The sequence below is a fragment of the Zonotrichia leucophrys genome, chromosome 18 (assembly GCF_028769735.1).
Source record: "Zonotrichia leucophrys gambelii isolate GWCS_2022_RI chromosome 18, RI_Zleu_2.0, whole genome shotgun sequence".
In the NCBI taxonomy this organism is placed as follows: domain Eukaryota; kingdom Metazoa; phylum Chordata; class Aves; order Passeriformes; family Passerellidae; genus Zonotrichia; species Zonotrichia leucophrys.
Window position 1 is genome coordinate 3,413,813 of NC_088187.1, and position 21,484 is coordinate 3,435,296.

Genomic DNA, 21,484 nt, shown 5'->3' on the forward strand with positions numbered 1-21,484 from the left:
CCTGGGGAAAGTCAGGAATTTACCATTTGGAAACATTTATGGCCCAATCATGCAAATACTGGTGGAGTGGCAGCTTCAAGGGCTGGAGGAGCTGGTTTCTTCACATCTCACTGTTTCCATGATAGATGGTTTTCTACTGTTGGTTTTATTTTCAGCGGGGTGAAAATGAGATGCACAGTTCTTCATCTGCTCTACTTGTTTTGTGCTACAATGCATTTTGGACTATGCCCCAAAATTAAGTGGTGCTTAATTTAGAAGTTAAATAAGTGTGAAAAACCTTTTAGGGTGGTAGTTGCCAAATAAAGATTAGGAAAAGAACATAAAAGAAATTACAATGGAAACCAGCAAGTATCATTTTTAGCTTGGGCTTTTTATTCCAGTGATTACTTCTTGGAAACAGAACCCCATCCCTCCCCGTGGCTAGAGAGCACAAGAGGAGAATAAACATATTTTGCACCAGCTGGCTGCCAGCCACAGGCTGGTGGAGGAAAATCTCATGGTCTTTGCCATGATGAAATGTGCAGGTGGGAGAATGAGATCTCCAAAAATCTCCTGGAGGATTTATACATCCAAATTCATTCAGCACGGGTCAGAGGTACATTGAAGAAAGTGCCAAAAACCTGCTCACAGAGCAGCTCCCTGAAAGGCAGAGCTGTGTGCCCCCGAGAACGGGGGCCATATGGCTGCTGTGGAGTGGCAGCATGAAAAATTCATCAGCAGATGTCCCTGGAGGTGACCAACAGATGTCCCTGGAGGTGATACTCGGCCCCTGCCTGCAGGGCAGGGAGGGCACAGGAGCTGCTCTGCCACAGCTCCCCCTACCCTGGGGAGAAATGGGGTCAGGCACAGCTCCCTGACACGCCCTGCTCAGCTTTGGGGTGGATTTGTAGGTGTTACTACAACCAAAGGCAGGAGAAGTGACTACACAGAGGGTGCCTGGAGATGGAATGACAGCAGGGTGACAGCAGGGTGGCAACAGGGTGGCAGCAGGGTGACAGCAGGGCACTGTCTGTGCTTGGCAGAGGGATGTTATGAGGGATGTTAAAATTAGGGCTCATTTGTGTCCTTTTTAGACTAGGGCATTATTAGTTGTTTTGTAACCATAGTTAAAAAACCATTAGTTGTTTTGATAAACCATAGTTGGAGGGTTGAGAGTTGGTTAGTGATTCATCGATTGTCTAGGGATGGTAGTAGGAGAGCTGGGAATGTTATTGAGATGAGGATTAGTGGGATTCCTAGGAGGAAAGGGCTTTAAAATTGGTCAAAGAAGTTTAAGTTCATGGTCAGGTTCAGGGGATAGCACTTGGAGCAATGGGTGGTTTGCTAGAGGGGGGATTTATTGATATGAATGACAGAAGTTTGAGTTGGATAATTAAAGAGAAAGTGAATCATGAAGTGAGCATGATAAAAAATCAGGGGCTGGGGTTTAGTTGAGGCATATCACTAAGGTGTGGAGGAAACCCTCTTTCTTTATCCCTTGCTGGTCTGCAGGACCAGAGATGCTCAGGGCTGGGCTCTGCCCTCTTGCCCACACCCCCAGGCTGCAGGGGGATGAAAGGGGTTCAGGGGTGCAGCAAAACTGCTCAGAGAAGGGCAACAAAGCTGGTAAAGGAACATAAATGCTGTGAGGAGAAGCTGGGGGAGCTGGAGTTGTTTAGCCTGGAGAGAAGGAGGCTCTATCCCTCTCTACAAGGCCCTGACAGGAGGGTGTAGGTCTGTGACCGTGTTCACAGGGGTCCAAGGATGAGGGAAGAGACAAGGATCTGACTCCATGTTTCAGAAGGCTTGATTTATTATTTTATGATATATATTATATTAAAACTATACTGAAAGAATTGAAGAAAGGATTTCATCAGAAGGGTAGCTAAGAATAGAAAAAGAAGGAATGATGACAAAGGCTTGTGGCTTAGACAGAGAGTCCAAGACAGCCAGACAGTGATTGATTGATCCATTAATTAGAAACAACCACATGAGACCAATCCCAGATGCACCTGTTGCATTCCACAGCAGCAGATAACCATTGTTTACATTTTGTTCCTGAGGCCTCTGAGCTTCTCAGAAGGAAAAATCCTAAGGAAAGGATTTTTCAGAAAATATCATGGCTACATAGGTCAGCTGGCGATCCATCTCTTCTCCCTGGCAACCAGTGATAGGATGAGAGGACAGAGTCTAGGTCTAGGTTGGACATTAGGAGGAATTCTTCTCAGGTGGGGTTGTCAGGCATTGGATTGGGCTGCCCAGTGGAGTCACTGTCCCTGAAGGTGTTTAAGGAAAGGCTGGATGTGTGTCATGGTTTGAGCCTGGCACAGAGCCAGTGCCCCCCATGAAAATGCCTCACCCTGGTGTCTGCTGTGAGATGTGACTAGGAATAAGCAAAACAGGCTCTAACTTAAACATAAAGAACACTTTATTACCTAAACTACAGGAAAATAGGGAAAGAAAAAAAAAGAAATTGAAAACCTTACAAAAAAAACTTTCCTCCTCCCCACTCCCTGACTTTCCCAATCCGATACATTCTCCCAAAAAACACCAACTGCCCAGCCCGGCACGACACTTTAGTATACTCAAACTTCAGTTCATGAAGAGGAAAGGAGTCTTTCTCGTTCCATAGGCTTCTCGTGGAAACACACTGAAAACCTCGTGTGCTTCCCTGTCACTTCGGCACCGCCCGGAAAGTCCATTTGCCGCTTGTGACATCTTCCTTCCATGCTCAGTGCTCTCACCACCGAGACATGGCCAGAGCTGCTTTTAGGGTTGTCTTTCAAGGATGCCTTGTCTCACTCCAAAAAGGCACAGTCTCTGCTTTTGGGACATCTGTCCCCCCCATATTTTTCCAACCCCCTGGGGCCGGGGGGTCCTCACGAAGAACCTTCCTGGTTTTGAGGCACTGCCTCCCCCTAAATGCAGTCTGTGTCACAGGAACAACTGAGTCCATAGCTACAAGAAAAAGTCCAGCCAAAAGGCCACTCCAAATCATCTCCCCCCATCCAATCATCTCCACATTCTTCGGGCCAAAGTCCTTGTCTCATCTCATCTCTCATCTCCCTTCTTATTCAGCTTCGAGGAGGATTAGCATTTTTGCAAGGCCCCAATCATGCAAGAAAGGGTTAAAAGTTTTCAGTCTCTGTCTGTCCTGGGACGAGATGATACTCCCACACGTGCTGCTGCTGCGGCCGGCCGCTCTCCCTCCCGGGGGGGGGGGGGGGCTGGCCGCCCGATGTCTCGATGTCTCTTGGGGCTCCGCCACCCTTCCATCCTTGAAAGCCCCTCAACCCCCACCTCCGGGAGGCTGGGCGGGGGAAGAGATCTGACCTCTTCGCCCGACGATGTCCCAAAGAGGAAGTGCCAGGGCAGTGCCTTGCTTTTAACCCCTGTGTATTCTCGGAGGTGTGTCCAAACCCCACTGGCTACACCAGGTGTCAGTATGAAACCCAAAACCTTCATTGGTTTGACCACAGCTTCCCAGAATTCCCACTCCTTCCTGGTCAAACCACGACAATGTGGCACTCAGCGCCATGGCCTAGTTGACAAGGGGGTGTTCAAAGGTTGGAATCAGTGATGTCAGAGGCCTTTTCCCACCAAAGGGACTCTGTGACTCTGTGATCTTTGTGCCACTGAGGCAGGATGTGGCACTCTATAGTCCCCTCCTGCCCTTCCCCAAAGCAGTAAGGCTCTTGGGGTGAGCCACAGGCTGAGGTGGCAGCTCAGGCCTCACGAGCAGGGCAGGATGTGGCTTAGGCTGGCTCGTGCTGGCTCGCTGCCCTTGGCCCTGCTGGCCCAGCCTGGCTCTTATCTCAGGGGCCTGAGCATGGCAGAGCCCTTGAGAGTCCTGACCAGGGCTCAGATAAACCAAACACAGCTCAAAGGCCATCCCCTCTCTGTGACCATGTTCACAGGGGTCTGAGGATGAGGTAAGAGATGAGGATGTGACTCCATGTTTCAGAAGGTTTGATTTATTATTTTATGATATATATTATATTAAAACTATACTAAAAGAATAGAAGACAAGATTTCATCAGAAGGCTAGCTAAGAATAAAAAAAGAAAGAATGATAACAAAGGCTTGATAACAAAGCTGACTGTGATTGGCCATTAATTAGAAACAACCACATGAGAGCAATCACAGATGCACCTGTTGCATTCCACAGCAGCAGATAATCATTGTTTACATTTTGTTCCTGAGGCCTCCCAGCTTCTCAGGAGGAAAAATCCTAAGGAAAGGATTTTTCATAAAAGATGTCTGTGACACCTCTCCAGTGGCATGGGGCAACCTGGGAGGCTCTGAGCTGTGCCAGGAGGGGTGCAGAGCTGGAAAACACCTCTGAGGAATTAGGGTGATGATACAAACCACTGCCTTCCCCCTTCCTGGGGGACCAAGAAGACATCTTGGACCAAGATGTCATCTGTGGACCAAGCAGAGCAGATATCAGCTGATCCTGCCCTGCTCTTAGCAGAGCAACCAAAGGTTTGAGGTCTGCTCAAAGCCACACATCCCTGGGGTCAGGCCAGGCTCTGTCCCCAAAGCTGGGGAGAGGGGACACCATGTGTGAGTGTGGGTGGGTGACCCAGCCCCTTGTCCACCCACCTGTGTAGTCCTATCTGACACTGCAGGGATGGAGGGAGCCTTGGGATGTCTCCAGCACTCAGGAACTGTCTTTCCAGAATTTACCACCCCAAGGGCTGGCCAGGCCAAGCTGGGAGAGCCCTGCAGCACCCAAGGTGCTGTTGCTCAGCCTGGCAGAGGAGCCCTGCTGCACCCCCTGGAGCTGTTTACCTGCAGGGCCCTGCTCCAGCACCTGGAGGTGAGGGCTCCTGGCAGGTCAGCCAGTGCTTTTTGCACAACAAAGCCACGGGCTGCTCCTTTATCTTGTTCTCCCTCCCCTATTATCAATAGTTTTTCTGGTCCAACTGGATTTACCTGCTACCACATCCCCAAGAACGGGAGAAGGTCCACACGGAGGAGGAGAGGAAACCTCCCACCCTCTGCCCCTAGGCCTGCCCCAAACTGAGGAGCATTAACAGCACCTGCACGGAGTTTTTTGTGCAGGTGGAGCAGGCACAGAGCTCTGCCACACTCCCACAGCATCCAGCAGCCACAGAGGCTGCAGAGTGACACATCCAGAGGGAGCAATGCTGGAGTGCTGGGTGCTGTTATCCAGCTCTGTGGCTCTGCTCCCTCCCTGAGACGGGAGTGACAATGTGGATGTGCCACCATGGCACGAGGCTGCCTTGGAGCTGTGTGTGGCACTCACAGTGGCTCCCTCCAGCACCTGGTTGGGTTTGGGGCTGGCTGCCACCTTCAGAAGGTACCTCAAACCCCAGAGCCCACCTTATCCCTGCTCCTGGCAAGGCCAAACCCAGAGAGGACCCAGAGAGCAGGGCTGCACTGACAGGAGCAGGGACCTGCTGGGCTCTGCATCTCTCACTTGTCCCCAAAATGCATTCCTGTCTCCCAGCAAGCCCATGTCTGCTTCCTCCTGCTTCATCCACAGTCAAGGAGCTGTGAACACTCAGCAGGACAGGGTGAGCTCTGCTCCTGCTCTACACTGAAAGAGGGAAGAGGTGGAAATGAAGCAGTAAATTTGAAGCCCTGCCAGGAAGGCGACACCATGAGAGCTTCTGGGTGACAACTGGTTTTGGTTTCTACAATCTGGTGGGGAATATTTAAATGCTGTTAACACTTGAGGAGCCCCAGGAGGAGTCTGGCACGGCTGTAATAAAGTTCATGGTACTCACCAAGAGCTTATGAAAAAAGCAGGGCTGACAAAACAGCAACTTCTGGACATGCTGAGGCACATGGTTTATTTATCCCCCAAATGAAATGCCTCTGTTTAAATCCTGTAGCCCCCAGAGCTCCTGGCTGGCAGTGGGGAATCCACTGGTTGCTAGCCCTGGGTATTGTGTCCAAATAATGACATTGTAAATGCTAATCATTACAAAAGACATCTTTGTCCTCTAATCAAAAGTTTAAAAAATTTCAGCTCTATTAAAAATTAAAATGTTTAAACCTTGGTTCAAGAAACTATTCTGTTGTGCATGTAGGTTGAAAATCAACCATCAATTCAAAGACTGAATTTACAGCTCACTTCTGTTGTGCTCGTTGAATAACACTTCGTTGATGTTCTACGGGGGTCATTTTCAACTATGGCTGATGAAATATTCTAAATATCCATCTTAAACAGTGACTGCATTAACTCAGATATGCTTCATCAGAAGATATACTAGAAATCAAAAGTGATGCAGCAATCTGCACTATAATACAGACCTAAGAAACCCCAAGTTCCAGTCCATATTTCAATGTGTAACTCCTGTGTGTTACAGGAGTGGCTGTCCCTGAGCATCCCTGGGGATGTCAGAGCTGATCCCACACCAGCTCGCTGCCGTGCTGCAGGAGCAGAGGAGGTACCAAAGCTGTGCACTGTGTGTCCCCTGAGAGCCCAGGGAGCTGCAGGGCTGTGCCCAGCCCCGACACGGTGGCACTCCAGGATGTGCCAGCCCCGGCACAAGGACAGATCCCTGAACAGCAGCTGCCACCTGCTGGCACAGGGACAACCTTGGTGTCGTGCCAACCACGGAGACCTGGGTTTTGGGGTGTCCCTGCACCGTGGCACTGGCTGGGGCTGCTTTCACCCTGGGACACTCACCCTGCTGGGAGCTTGCTCAGCTCTCAATCCTGGCTCTTGCCAAGGGTGCTCCAGCTGTAGCTACTCTCCACAGGCTTTGTTCCATGCGTTTGTGCCAGGGAAATGCCACCTCCAACCCTGCTCAGCTTCCTGTGGCCACGCTGGAGCACAAGATCAGGTGGCTCTGGTGTGGCACAGCTGGACTTGTGCCCCAGGGGATGTGTCCCAGTGTGTGCCACACACAGTGGGACAGTCTTCACAGGGGTCTCAGGTTAAGGGAAGAGATTTGACTCCATGTTTCAGAAGGCTTGGTTTATTGTTTTATTATATATATTACATTAAAACTATACTAAAATAATAGAAGAAAAGGTTTTCTCAGAAGGCTAGATAAGAATAGAATAAAAAAAGTATGATAAAGGTTTGTGGCCTGGACTCTGTCTGAGCCAGCTGACTGTGATTGGCCATTAATTAGAAACAATCACATGAGACCAATCACAGATGCACCTGTTGCATTCCACAGCAGCAGGTAATCATTGTTTATATTTTGTTCCTGAGGCCTCTCAGGAGAAAAAATCCTAAGGAAAGGATTTTTCATAAAAGATGTCTGTGACAGGACAGGATGCCTTTGTGCAGGGGGACAGGAGCAGAGTGAGGAGGTGGGGGGGACCATCACGTCAGAGTCACTTTTCTGGGAACAGGAAGGATGTGGCCTTGAGCTCCTTGGGAAACTTCAGGCCACACCAAGATTGTCCCTGATAACATCAAACTCAGCTGTGCTGAGAGAAAAGCCTGGGAAAGGGAAAGGCTCCTGGGAAGTTTGCTTCCTTTGCCTCTGGGAAGCCTCAACACCAGGGAAAAGCGTGGGCTGGGGGCTGTGAGCCCACCCCAAAGCCCCCTCAACCACTGGGGAGCCCTTGCTCAGTGGGACTCAGCCCCTTCCTGCTTCGCAAAGGACAGAGGAACAAAAGAGGAGGAGGGGGAAGGGAAAGGTCTGAGAGAAACTTCTTCCAAGTTGTCAGGAAGAGAAAAGCCCTATTCAGGCAGGAAGAATGCCCGGTGGAGCTGGTCACTAAGCAACCCTCAGCAATGTGGTGTGGCCTGAGGGACAGGCAAGGAACAGAACTGCCTCACTGCCCACCCACAGCCCATCAGGGACAGCCTGCAGGGCCTGGGGACAGGGGACACCACCAGGGCCACACTGCAGAGCCACCATGAGGGGCTGAGGCACCCAGTTCCTCAGGCCCAGAGCTCCTGGGTGCAGCTCTGGACGGGGCCCAGCCTCACTCAGGCTTCCCTGTTTGCTGCTCAGGAAGGATTTCTGGCCTGCTGCAAAGCCCGTGGCTCCCTCTGGGCCTGTCATTCCCACAGGGCCGCACCATTCCCAAGAGAGGCATCTGGGGACAGCAGGCACTGGGGACAGCTCCTGCTCCCACAGGCATTGGGGACAGCTCCTGCTCCCACAGACATTGGGGACAGCTCCCTGCTGCCACAGATATTAGGGACAGCTCCCTGCTCCCACAGACATTGGGGACAGCTCCCTGCTCCCACAGGCATTAGGGACAGCTCCTGCTCCCACAGCATTTGGGGACAGCTCCCTGCTGCCACAGGCATTGGGGGGCAGCTCCTGCTCCCACAGGCATTGGGGACAGCTCCCTGCTCCCACAGATATTGGGGACAGCTCCTGCTGCCACAGACACCGTGGGCTCCTATGGCCACAGCAGCCAGGTACAGCTACACCCTCTCCAGGGAAGCTGAATCCTGCATTTGGATCCTCAGTGTGGGTGGTTATCCTTCACAAACAAGCTCAGTGAGACATGAGAAACTGCCCGGCCTCTCTGCAGCACAAGGAAAAAAGGGGAAAGGAAATCAAGCCTGACCAACTCTGCTGATAATTCCAGCTGAAATTCCTTCCTTGGAGCCCAGGGAGTCCTTGGAGACACTGCTGCCCCCAACAAAAATGCTGCAGAAATGGAAAAACACTCCCAACCACAGCAGGTCTGGTGAGTGTGCAGCTGTTTAACCCAGGGACATGCTCTGCACCTGTGGGACACTGGATGTGGCTTTTTTGCCTGTACAGTGTCATGGGGGAAACGTCCAGCCCTTCCTGCATTTTTCTTGAATATCTGATACACCTGGAGAGCAGCTGCTGGGACAAGGGCAGACTCGCCAGGTGTTCACCCACTTCCTCAGGGAGGTGTTGGGCTGGTGCTGATCCCTGTCCTGCAAGGTGAACAGGTGGGGGATTGTGAAAAATGCGTATTTTATGATTGGCTTTTCGCAAATATTGAAATGAATATTATCTGTGTTGTGTTAGAAAGTAATGCTGTATTAATTCTCTTAAGTACTGTGTTAAATATAGTTTTAGGTTATAAAAAATGTTAAAATAGAAACTATACTATGTAGGATACTTTTTTTAAAGAAAGGACTCACACTGAGATAGCAGCCACAGGACACCTGAATCTTTCAGAGAAAAAGAATTTATTGCCCTCTTATCAGAAGAAATGAACTTCTTCCCGCCTCAAAGGCGCTGTTAGGATTCAGAGGAAGAAGGTGACAATCAGACAGAATCCTGTGTTTGAATGGAATTTATGTATCATGTATGAAGTGTATGAATACGCAACAGGCTGTTGCTTTTAAGGGTTAATCCTTTGTGAACATGGGTCCTTTATTGGGCTCATGCTGCCCAGAAAAAGGTACCCAGACATCTTTGTCTTTATTGTCTCATATTGTCCTAATTCAATTTGTCCAAATTATTATTACTCTAATTGTATTATTATTTTTATAACCATTTTGTTACTATTAAACTTTTAAAATTTTAAAAACAAGTGATTGGCGTTTTTCACAGGGATGTTCGGGTGTGTCCACACAAGCTGCAGAGCTTCTCCAGGTAATCTCATTATCCCTCAGTCCTGGACTTCCCTGGCTTTGCCACCTGCTGTATCTCAGCCTTTAAAGCACTAAATAACCACAATTCTGGGTGCACTAAATAACCACAAGCCACAGGGCTGCTGAAAGATCAGCTTGGCCAAAGCAGTGCCATTTATTTTGCTTACAAAACCCCTTCCAGGAGGCCAACACACCCCAGGTGTGCTGGCTGCAGCTGGGCCCCTCTCAGCACCGTGGGGGACAGGCCCTTCAGCCAGCAGCAATGACACATGGCATCCATCCCTGGGCTTGGAGAGTTTCCACCTCCAACAGGACAAACACAGCTGGGAGCCAAGCATGACCGAGTCCAGCTGTGCAAGGACTTGGCACATCAGGTCCATGCCACAAAATTCACATTTTGTGCAGCCAGGGGAGCCCTGGGGCAAGAGGCAGCAGGTACAGGAGGTGTGCTGCACCATGGAGAGCAGCTGCCTGCCCTGGAGTTGATGGCAGTGCTCCTCTGGAAGTGTCAGAGCAAGGCCATTCTAGGTAGCAGAAGTGAAACTCATTGTCTCTCAAATTGGTCACCTGGAAGCGTCCAGTCCATCCTTTTTATTTCCAGGGAGCAGAGTGAGTGCAGCCCCCTCCCCCCAAGAAATAAAGTCAACCTGAAGCAGAATCTGTGTTTCCACCTCCATCCATTCCAGCTCCTCAGGGAGTTTGTTTAGACAACACCCAGCTCCAAAATGGGCATTGCAAATGGAGAGGATCCACCCAGAAGAGAAGTGGCCCCAGCCTGAGGAGCATCTTCTTGGAAAGAGAGAAATTACACACAGGACCATATCCATCCTGGATTCTGCTATCATAATACCCATGCCTACAACAACCAGCAAGAGCACTGCAGCACAGCCAGGTGGGATTTATTTGCAGGCTGCATTTCCTGTTGGTCTTTGGGTCTGCAGCATTCACACATTTGTTGAAGTGTTGTGAAATTACAGAGCTGCTGAAGGAGGGAAATGTCTTTGTGGGGATGAAATGTGCCTGGCAGTGCAGAGCTGACCTTGGCTCTGGTGATCCTCTTCTGTTCTCTGTGAGGTGTTGTTGAGATTTCCCAGGCTGCAGTCAGGTTCTCAGGTAAAGTTTCATTATATTCTCATCATGAAGCCTTTTCCACAGCTGCTTCTCCAGGTTGAAGTCATGGTTAATGTAGAAAATCAACTTTTTCCAGTTCTTGTCATAGTAGTGATCTGAGTACTTCTCATACCCCTCTGTGATGTAGCCATAGGCACTGACCTGGGGAAGATGCAGGGCTCACTGGGCATGGGATGGAGGGAGCAGGGGAAATACAGGACAGAGATGCCAGCTGGGACTTCTCTGGGGGTCCAGAAGGACCAGAGTGTGAGCACTGGCTCCAGAGATCCTGCTGTGCCCTCACTGCCTCCCCAGGAGATGATGTGCTCCAGGAGAGGCATCCCTCTGGGCCTTCACTGCCTAGTGACATGCTCCTCTCAGAAGCAGCAGCTCTCTCCTCTGTCCCCTGTTCCCACTTCCAGACAGCTCTGGGTGCAAGAATCACTGTGCCCTTACCTGGTCACAGAGGTGGAGTGCAGTCAGTAGCAGGAAGGCCCCTGTTGTGGGTCTGTACAGCCTCCAGTAGTGCTTTTGCAAATTTTTAGACTTTAAAAACCTGCAGCAGGAGAGAGGAAAGCACTGAGGGGTTGCTGGCTGTGGTGTTTCAAGCAGGGCACACCTTGTGGCTCATGTGGCATCTCCCCTCCTTGCAGCAGCCTGGGGCCACATGAGGCGTTTCAGAGAAGCCACAAATGTGCTCAGAACTCTCCACCACCTTCATGGCAACCTCAGCCCAGCTCTGCCCCAGCTTTGTGGAAGTGGTGGGTCTTGAGGCAGTGGGGGTAAAGGATCTCATAGGTTAAAGCCCCCTTCTCTTAAATCTGCCCTTTGCTCTGCAGTGCAGAGGTGGCTTTGGGGCTCCCTGGTATATCCTGCTCCCCACCCACATCTAGGAGTGAAAGGAGACACAGGCAAGGTGCAGAGGAGTCACAAAACCTGCCAGGAGCTGCACTGTGTCATGCCAGAAGTTGTTAGGAAAGCAGGAGTAAACACTGGGAAAAAATAGCATGGAGTGCTCTTGGTGCTGGAAAGGCCCCAAGTCAGAGGGGGCCCCAAGGCAGAGCAGGCAGGGAAGGCTGGCCATCTGCTCCAGGGAAGGCAGCAGCTCTCAAGGACACTGAAGGGTACAGGCAGCCAAAGCAGGGCCCTACAGGAGCCTCTGTGCCTCCTTCTCTCAGTCATGTGTGGCCCAGGATGGGCAGATCTCATGGTGGCAGTGGCCAGCACAGATCTCATGGTGGCAGTGGCCAGCATGCTGTGGAAAGGGCTGGAGAAGAGCAGCAGCCAGGCCAGGCAAAGGAGATGCTGAAGAAGAGCCTGTCATGCTTGAGGGCACAACCAACCTTCTGAGTCTAGAAGGAATCTCTGGAGAGAAAATCTGTCACAGAGCCTTCCTCCAAGGTGCCAAGCAATGGGGAACATGAAAGGCTGGTCCTGAGCTAGAGATCAACTGTTCTGGCACTTCAGCAACATTCTTCTTACACCTAAACTTGCAATTGGCCCTGGGTCTCTTCTGGATGCAGAAAACCAAACAGTTTGATGGCTGTTGCTTCTCCAGCTCACAGGTTCTGGATGTTCACCCACTACAGCACCACAGAGAGTTTCAGCTTGAGATGAAAGGAGGAGTAAAGAAAGTTCTGGGGAAGGGGTATGGATAGGAGAGGTGTAAAACTTGGCAGGGAACAGCTAGGTAACAAATGAAAAACAAACACTTAACTAAATAACAATAAAGGAGCAAGTCTAGTTTTAAAAACATAAAATACAAAATGGACAACTTGTGCTACTCTAAAGGCAGGGGAAAGGACAGCATAAGGAAATGACAAAATTACAAATTAAACAGCAAGCATATTAATACAACTAAAAAGCACACTACAACATCAGCAGAGCTCAGGCTGCTGGTGTGGCTGAGCTGGGGTTACAGGGAGGGAGCTGGGAGGAGAGGCCAGAGACAGAGAGAGATGGTGCTGGCCAGGAAAAAGGAGCCTGTTACAGCACACAACCTGCAGCTCACCTGTTTTTCATGTATCTGAGGAAATCAGGGTGAGTCACCAGGTATTTGTCCATTGTGAAATCTTCATCAAATTTCTGCCGGGGTTTCTGCCTAAGGACAGGAATGGGGAGACTCAAGACAAGCAAGCTCCTACACCTCATCACAGCAAGAAAGGGTCAGCCCTGATGCACTTGTTGGTAAAAGAACCACAAACACTGTGAAGATATTCTGTAGCATTTCCCACATTATGACAAAGCCTCCATAGCCTGTGTACATTGCAAAGGAAGAGATCAGGAAGGAGAGGCAACAAAAGGAGATAGGAATATCAAAAGCATGTGTTTGTATAGGCAAAAATTAGTGAAACCAGGCCTTCATCCATGAGCAGGCCACACCAGACCAGCCAGCAGCAAGTGTTCATCCCCAAAAGTCACAAAGCTTTCCCTAAGCTCTGGCCACACATCATTGAAATCAGCTGATGTTGGGGAAGATGAAACAGGAAAGCCTTATAAATATGATTGTCTGGCAAAAGATTTTGAGAATATGGAAACTATAAGTGAGACTGAAATGAAAGCAAGGTTTGAGATCCCTCAGTTACTGAACAACTGGAAAACAATGGTGTGGCCAGCTGAAGGTGATCCCCTTTTGATGGAACAACACCCTCTGCTTGCAGACAGGCCCAAGGGTCAGAGCAGACCCTGCCAGCTTGGCAGAAGGGGCACAAAGAGGAGTTTTTAGGGTTTAAAATGTAACCCAGTGTGGCAATGTAATGATTCTTACAGGCTGTATGTAAATGCTATAGGATTTGTATGTTGTGCTAGATTGGTTAGTGAGAATCAGAATACTCAACACAGAAGAAGATTTGTTGTATTGTAACGGGAACCTCGCTCTATTACTCTCTTACCCTCTCATCCTCTCTCCCGTCTCCTCTCTGGGGCCTGCTCTGAGCTGTGGCTGGCAGCTCCCAGCAGGGCCCTGCACCCAGGCCCTTTGCAATAAACCCCAAATTCCACAACCAGAAGATTTATTGTATTGTAACAGGAACCTTGCCCTCTGAGCCTGCCTTTTACTCTCTCATTCTCTCTTTACCATGTTCTTGCCTTCTCTCTCTTCCTCTTTGGGGCCTGCTCTGAGCTGTGGCTGGCAGCTCCCAGCAGGGCCCTGCACCCAGGCCCTTTGCAATAAACCCCAAGTTCCACAACCTAGCTTCAAAAATCTCTCGTCTCCATCCTTCCCACCCCCAATGCTCCTACAAGGTACCTCTGAAGGAGGTGCATTGACTACAGCAGTGCTCAGAGCTGTGCAGGAAATGAGAGATTTCTTTCTGCAAGTCTGCCAGGGGAGGGAGGCTTTACCCTGGCCTAGTCCTCACAGGGCTGAGCCCTGGGAGAGGCAAAGAGCCCCACAGAGAGCTCATCACTGAGGGGCAGAGGGGGCTGGAGTTGGCTTTACCCGCTGAGGTTCAGGAATCCTTTCCTGATGTCCTTGTTGAACAGCAGAGCCTCCAGCCACTCATAGTCTCTTGCTCCCTCCAGGAAGTGAATGTACCTGACATGCTAGGAAAATAAATGAGCATTAGTGAACAGAACCTCCAAAACAATGCAAGCAAACATCTTGGCTCACTGGGTTTCTTGGGCACACATCTCCAGTCTGCAGCTCTCAACCAGCACACAGTAGCAGAATGGAGAAAACATCTGATGTGCAGCTCCTTCTACATGCCACAAGGCTGTGGATGTGACAGAGACAGCCAGATAAACTTTCCCAGGAATTGTTCTGGGGAGTTTTGTTTTTTAACTTTTTCTCTCAGCCTTCTCAATCTTGCAGCTGGTGTTTTGAATAGTTGTTTTCTCATAAGATATTTACCAAAGGGTGTCTGCTTAAATAGCCAATGGTGTGAAGGGGTGTTAATTAAGTAACCAATCAAGTCCACCTGAATTGGAATGGTGTATAAAAAGAATGGGTTTCTAATAAACTCAAATTAGCCTCATGAAGAGAATGAATGTGTTGCCTTCACTCCTGCTCCTGACTCACAGGTGGCACAAGGCTGGGGTGGCATTGACACAACTTGTCACTGCAAACACTCACTCTGAGCCAGAGCAGAGCAGGTTCCCTCCCTGAGGGTAAAGCTAAAGGGCTGCCTCAGCCCCTCTGCTCCCTGTGGCAGGAGCAGAGCTGAAGCACACAGACAAACAGCATCCTGTTAAAGCTGTGCATGCACACAGCAGTGTGCACTCACTTTGTCCCGTGGGATGTTCCGGAACCCTCTGTGTCCCAAGATCTGAAGAGAGGAAACCAGGGAGTAGGCTGTGAATCCATAAAAGGAAGTTTTTGTTCCCACATCTTTTTCATAACCCTTGATTAGAGCCCCGCTCAGCCTGGCAAAGGAAATGAAACAGAAGAGCAGGGTTAGGTGAGCACTGAAACCCCCCCATGCACATTCCTGACAGGAAAAGACAGTGTTAGCCTGGAGGAAGGGCAGACTAGCCCTATTCTGATTAGCACCCTGATCTGCAGGACAGCCCCTGCTGTGGAGATGGCTCTTTATGGCTCATTTGTGACCACAGGCTTTGGATATTGAGTAACTCTCCAATTATTTTTGGACTTTTTATCTCCTGCCATCTATCATTTTGGCACTTGGGAATGAGTGGAATACTAGAAGAGATGAAGTGATCCAGCCCCAGTCAGGGGCTACCCACAGTGAGCTATCTGTGCATCTTCTGAGAAGGAAGGGAGCCTTACCTGAAGACATAGTCATGGGAGTCAATCTCCTGGCCCATCCCAGAGTTATTCAGAATTCCTCCATTCCCCACGACAGCACAGCTGATGCATGTGGGCATGCTGCTGTCATGGTTGGCCAGGAGCAGCTGCTGGTGGGGCTTTGGGGGCAGCAGGGATATGACCTCCTTTACCACTGTGAAGCAAACACAGCGGTGAGTTATCAAGAGCCTTTGGGATGGACACAGTGAAACCACCACAGTTTCCACCATGAGATCCTCCTAGACTGATGCCTTGGATGGGGAGATGCTGCAAACCTATAGCTACTCAGCACAAGGTTCCTGCTGGGAGTCTGAAAGTCCCATCCTGACAAGCCCTGAGGGACTCACGTGAATAATTGAGGTCCATGAAGCCATAGGGGGGTATAAAATGCTCCAGGCGGTTCCATTCACTGTCACTGAAGTGTCTCCTGTCCATGAAGAGTGTGATGTTGGGCAGGAAAAGATCCCTCAGCCAGGCAGACTTGGCAGCCCTGGCCCTCACTGATTCAGAGCAGGTCTTGAAAAACAAAAAGCAAACAGTAATGACTGATGATGAGCAGAGGTGATAAACCTGAGTGCCAGTGCTTGTGTGCCTGTCTGTGGCAGGACCAAAGGGAAACACAGAAACTCCAGTGCTACCATTTCCCTCGTGATCCCTGTCACAGACATCTTTTATGAAAAATCTTTTCCTTAGGATTTTTCCTCCTGAGAAGCTGGGAGGCCTCAGGAACAAAATGTAAACAATGATTATCTGCTGCTGTGGAATGCAACAGGTGCATCTGTGATTGGCCCATGTTGGTTGTTTGTAATTAATGGCCAATCACAGTCAGCTGGCTCAGACTCTCTGTCCAAGCCACAAGCCTTTGTTATTATTCCTTCTGTTTCTATTCTTAGCCAGCCTTCTGATGAAATCCTTTCTTCTATTCTTTTAGTATAGTTTTAATGTAATATATATCATAAAATAATAAATCAGCCTTCTGAAACATGGAGTCAGATCCTCGTCTCTTCCCTCATCCTCAGACCCCTGTGAACATGAACACTGTCACACCCACTGCAAAGGGCCCACACCCCCAGGACCAGCAGACAAGGAGCTCAGTGGGGAGGGAGGCCATTCTTGGTGACCACCTGCACCACCCCACCTACCGAGGCTGGGGATGAGCTATCCAGCAGGTACTCATCCTCAAAATCCCACTGTGGCTCAGATGTGAAGTTAACAGCGCTCAGTTTCCTCTTCTGTGTCACAGCAGCAGCCTGAGGAGTAGGTGGTACAGTTTTCATTGATGCAGGAGGAGCTTTGGGGCTTGCTTGGTCTGGGGATGTGTTGTTCTCATGTGCTCCCTTCACCCCAGAGGATGGTTTCACTGTTGCCTTCTCCTTGCCACCCTTCTCCAAGGGAAGTGATTCCACTGTTGTCTTTTCCTTGGCTTCTGCCACCCATGGAGCTGGCCTCACTGTTGTTTTCCCCTTGTTTTCCTGCACCACAGGGGTTGTTTTCACTGTTGTCTCCTTGATTCCCTCCAACTGGGGTGGTGGTTTCACAGCCATGTTCCCCTTTTCTTCCTTAACACTCATAACTGGTTTCACTGTTTCCTTCTGCTCCTCCTTTCCTTTTCTTGGTGTGCTCTCCACAACATCATTGAGGCTTGTGATGTGTCCTCCCAAAGTCACCTTTAAAATGCTCCTGGAGTTCTCATTATCAGAATAGTTCAAACCCTGTTGCTCTTGGGGGTCCACTTGTTGTGTCTCTGGGGCATGCTGGAAAATGTTCAATTTCCTGAATGCAATCAAAGGAAAAGCAGATACATCACACACACTTAACACTGAACACCCTTCAGCTCATTTCTAGTGCTCTTGACTCTGAGCCTCTCTCTGTGCTTTACAGCAATTTCATTTTAAGCTTTGCCAAAATGTTATTCAACTTCCTGCACCATTCTAGCCTGAATATTGCTTATCTCCCCACTAGGCAAATCCCAGAGGCACACATTCTCTCCTCAGCTCTTGGCACATGGAACATTCACTCTGGCAGTAGCAGCCAACCAGTACAGGGCACTGGGCACTGGGCAGGTTCCCTGGCACTGTCCCCAGAGCACTGCAGGGTTGGTTTGGAGATCCTGGGCTCAGGACATGGCCCCACCATGGAGGCAGCCATCTGCCTCTCCCCTCTGCCAGCAGAGCATGAAGAGCTTCCAGAATTCAGGAAGGGAAGTCTGAGAAGTGAAATATTGTAAATTCAGGCAACCCTGATGAGGGGAGAGATGATGCATCTGACTCCACTGATATCAGAAGGATAATTTATTACTTTATTATACTATATTATATTAAAGAATACTAAACTATACTAAAGAATACAGAAAAGATACTTACTGAATGCTAAAAAGACAATAAGGAAAACTTGTGACTCTTTCCAAAGTCCTGACACAGCTTGGCCATGATTGGCCAATGAGTCAAAACAACTCACACCAGAATCCAATGAAACAATCACCTGTGGGTAAGAAATCTCCAAACACATTCCAAGTAAACACTATATACTATACTAAAGAATACAGAAAAGATACTTTTATAAGTATAAAGATTTGCTATATCTTTTTAGTATAAGATATACTAAAAACATATACTAAAAGATAAGATATACTAAAAAGACCTTTAGTATAAGATATACTAAAAAGATAATAATGAAAACTTATGACTCTTTCCAGAGTCCCGACACAGCTTGGCCCTGATTGGCCAAAGAGTGAAAACAAGTCACAGCAGAATCCAATGGAACAATCACCTGTGGGTAAACAATCTCCAAACACATTCCACATGAGCACAACACAGGAGAACCAAATGAGATGAGAATTGTTTTCCTTTTCTCTGAGGCCTCTCTCTGCCTTTCAGCTTCCCAGGAGAGAAACCCTGGGTGCAGGGATGATGTTTATAGAATGTGATTGCCACAATGAAACTCACTTCTTTGCCCTTCTCTTCCCAATCACCTCTTGAGATTTTGGGGCCACAGGACACTTCTTTCTCTCCTCTGCCTTGGTCAGGTATTGCAAGGGCATCACACAGCACTCACCAGGCACATGTGTCTGAAGGCAGACACTGTGAAGCTGTTAAAATGCAAAATTTCTACATTTTTAGCACTTGCCTCTAATATTGCAGCTGCCCTGTTGCCTGATTCAGAGGCACAGGCAGGTACAAGGTTGTCACAGGAGGACACATCTGCTGACAGCAGAAGAGCCACCTGCAACAAGACTGTGCTGAAACCCAGGGAAAAAAAATCAGGGCAGAAGTGGTGGAGTTGTGTCCTAAACATTCTCCCTTCTCTGTGCATGGCTGGAGGGTAGAACAGGAAAAAGGAAGGTGAACAATATCCACAGCTGAGCTTTTGTGTGCAGCGAAGCTGTTGAGGATAAACCATGGCTGTGGCACTCTGATCCCACCCTCCTGTTCAGCCTTTGCATGACACACTCGTTTGGGAACGCTGTGGATTGCTTCCGAAGTGAAAAATGGGACAAAAAGCACTTCTGCAGATAACAGGCTGCAGATAGCAGCTCAGTCACTGCTGAAATTCAATGGGTGTTGTACCACTCTGAAAGTGCTCAGGAAATGATCAGCTAAGGAGGCTTTTAAAAACGTTTTTTATCAGATAAATATGTGAACCTTTACAAGGCTAGAAAAGAGAGCTTGTAGCACATGGCCTATCAGCTCTGCCTCTCCCATAATCATTAGCCAGCTTCAAGCCAGTGTGCAGCATGTGCTTTCTGTCACAGGCTTTCATGTATAAACTTACTGTCACTGCTTACTGCCCAATAGGAGGAAAGATTTTATATGGACACTCTAAATAAAGAGAAATTTGGTAATATAGCCCAGGCAGATCTTAAATCCCTTGGTGAATTTATGTTGTATTTTCAAGAGGATGTTTAAAACTTTGAAATAAAGTGCAGAAAACAAATGAAAAGGAGTTTCAATATGAGAAACCAGCCCCCACTCCAGGCTTTCCCTGTTGCTGTCTTGCAGGGCAGATTCCACCTCAGCCTGTTACACTTCAAATCCTGTGCCAGAGACCAAAATATAAAACCAAGGACTCTTCCCATCCCAAAGCTTGCTCCCTGCAGTCAGGCCCACATGGCCAGGCACTGGTGCTCACACAGGACCCTGCTCTCCTGACCAGCATTTTAAACCCAGACAAATTGTCAAAGCAGCACGGTGGATTTCAGGCTCTAGAGTCCAGCTGGCAAACAACTGCAGAAGCTCAATGACATTTGCTGTCATTTTCCTCCCCTTTTACAAAGCCCAAGGACAAATAGAGGATAAAGCCATGAAAATGCTGCTTTGTGTATTCTGCGTGACATGCAGGGTACAGAAATAGAACTGCCACACAGACAACCACACACAGCTCATATCTTGTTGTGTTTTACTTAAGTTGTATAAATACAGGCATTTCCATTCTCTGAAACTACAGCAGAAGGAAATGGCTTCAAGCAGCTAAATATGGAGAGCCACTTCTTGTTCCAGCTCTGCCACTGATGGGCTCTGGGATCAAGGAGAAGTCACTTCTCTACGCCTCCTCCTTCTCTCCTTTCCCTCCCACCTCCTTTGTGCAGGTTCCAACCTCTCCAAATCTGACAGCTGTCCTCAAAGCGGGGTCTCAAGCTGCTAGAGCTGAGCTGAACTCAAGTCACCTCCAGAAGAGCTGCAGATGTTCCCAGCTTCACTCCTCCTGCCTGCCCCCATAGCAGCAGCCCAGACATTCAGCTGAGAACCAGCCCAGCCCAGCCAAGCCATTTGAGCTTACTGGGAGAGCTGGGACCAGCTGAGGGTGGTGGGGAGGCTGGGGAGTGGTGCTTGATGTACACAGCACCAACACATCCATGAGCCATCCCTGTACTGGGAAAGGCTCAGGTGCCTGCAAGGGCTCATGCAAGGAGCAGTGCTCCCTGCCAGTGATGCTGGAGACATTTCTCTGCAATTCCCTCCACACTCATCCCTGTAGGATTTACTTGACCATTTATATAAAATAGATAAAATTCTATTATATATATTATTATATGAAATTATATAAAATAGATATCAAGATATCATGTCTGCATGACATTGGTGTGCCAGGATGCAGAATATTTTGTGTTAGGAATCAGCTGCTGAACTTGCCATACATTCAAAGCCATCCCATCAAATTCACTGTCCACCAATGCAATCTGGATTAGGGCTGAATAAGGTCCTTCTGGGAGCCAACAGGAAAAGCAAATACTATGTAGTGCCAAAGTATGAAAACACGTAGCATTAGTGAAGCAAAAGCTGCTTTAGACAGCTACAAAAGGAAGCCCTGGAAAATAGTGAGCCAACAGAGGCAGGTTTTTGACTGTGGATCTTCCAACACCATGCTCTGCTAAAGTAACATGGTCACCTAACTCAGATCAGAAGTGCAAATTTCAGGGTAAAAAAGACAGACAGACAGACAGAAAGTGAGCACAAGCACCCACACCAGCAGTGCACGCCACGAAGGAACAGGTCCCTTACCTGAAAACCTTTGTCTTTGCCAAGTCAAACAAGGAGCTGGAACTGCCAAGGAAGAGGCAGAACTGTAATACAACAACGAGGCAAATCAGGGCTTTGGCAATTTTTGGGAGCCTTACCCTGGAGCAGCGCATGGTGAGGAACCTGTGAGTGGCAGAGGGCTCACAGGCACTGCCTCACCAAGGGGTGTGGAAGGACTGGGCTGAGTTTCCCTCTGGATTTCCCACAATAAAGTGCACACCCTGTCTCCCAGCATTCCCAGTCACTGCACACAGATCCAGTTTCTCAGGAAGGCATCAGTTTTGTGCTGTTCCTATTTATCACCAGAAGCTTATTTCCAAAGAGCGGGGAAAGGAAAGCCTTTTACTGCACACAGTGGAAGTTTCTTGTGTTTTTCTTAATGACATTGTTCTGCCCTAAAAAAGAAACCTTTTGTCTCTAACCTGGAAAAGGCATCACTGGGAATACATGCAAAGTGTGGAAGTGACCATAATTACAATCCAGGAAGCTTTCAGAGCACCACCTGCCCAAGGTTTTAGACAGGGCCATAAACAAATATTCTTCATGTAATAATTGCTTTCAGCCCCAGTCCAGAAGCAATCCTTGCCCCACAAATGCTGATGGCTA

General features: G+C 48.8%; 1 protein-coding gene across 1 annotated transcript; it reads right to left on the minus strand.

Annotated features, from left to right (window-relative positions):
• Positions 1-9,364: 9,364 nt before the first annotated feature.
• ST6GALNAC1 (ST6 N-acetylgalactosaminide alpha-2,6-sialyltransferase 1) lies at positions 9,365-21,009 on the minus strand. The gene is made up of 9 exons (XM_064728429.1): positions 20,861-21,009; positions 16,505-17,135; positions 15,710-15,878; positions 15,345-15,516; positions 14,842-14,980; positions 14,058-14,161; positions 12,630-12,719; positions 11,075-11,174; positions 9,365-10,780 (listed from the first exon to the last, which is right to left on the minus strand). Exons 1-9 carry the CDS (start codon positions 20,989-20,991, stop codon positions 10,610-10,612), a joined length of 1,707 nt encoding a protein of 568 aa, XP_064584499.1. The 5' UTR covers positions 20,992-21,009; the 3' UTR covers positions 9,365-10,609.
• Positions 21,010-21,484: the final 475 nt, after the last annotated feature.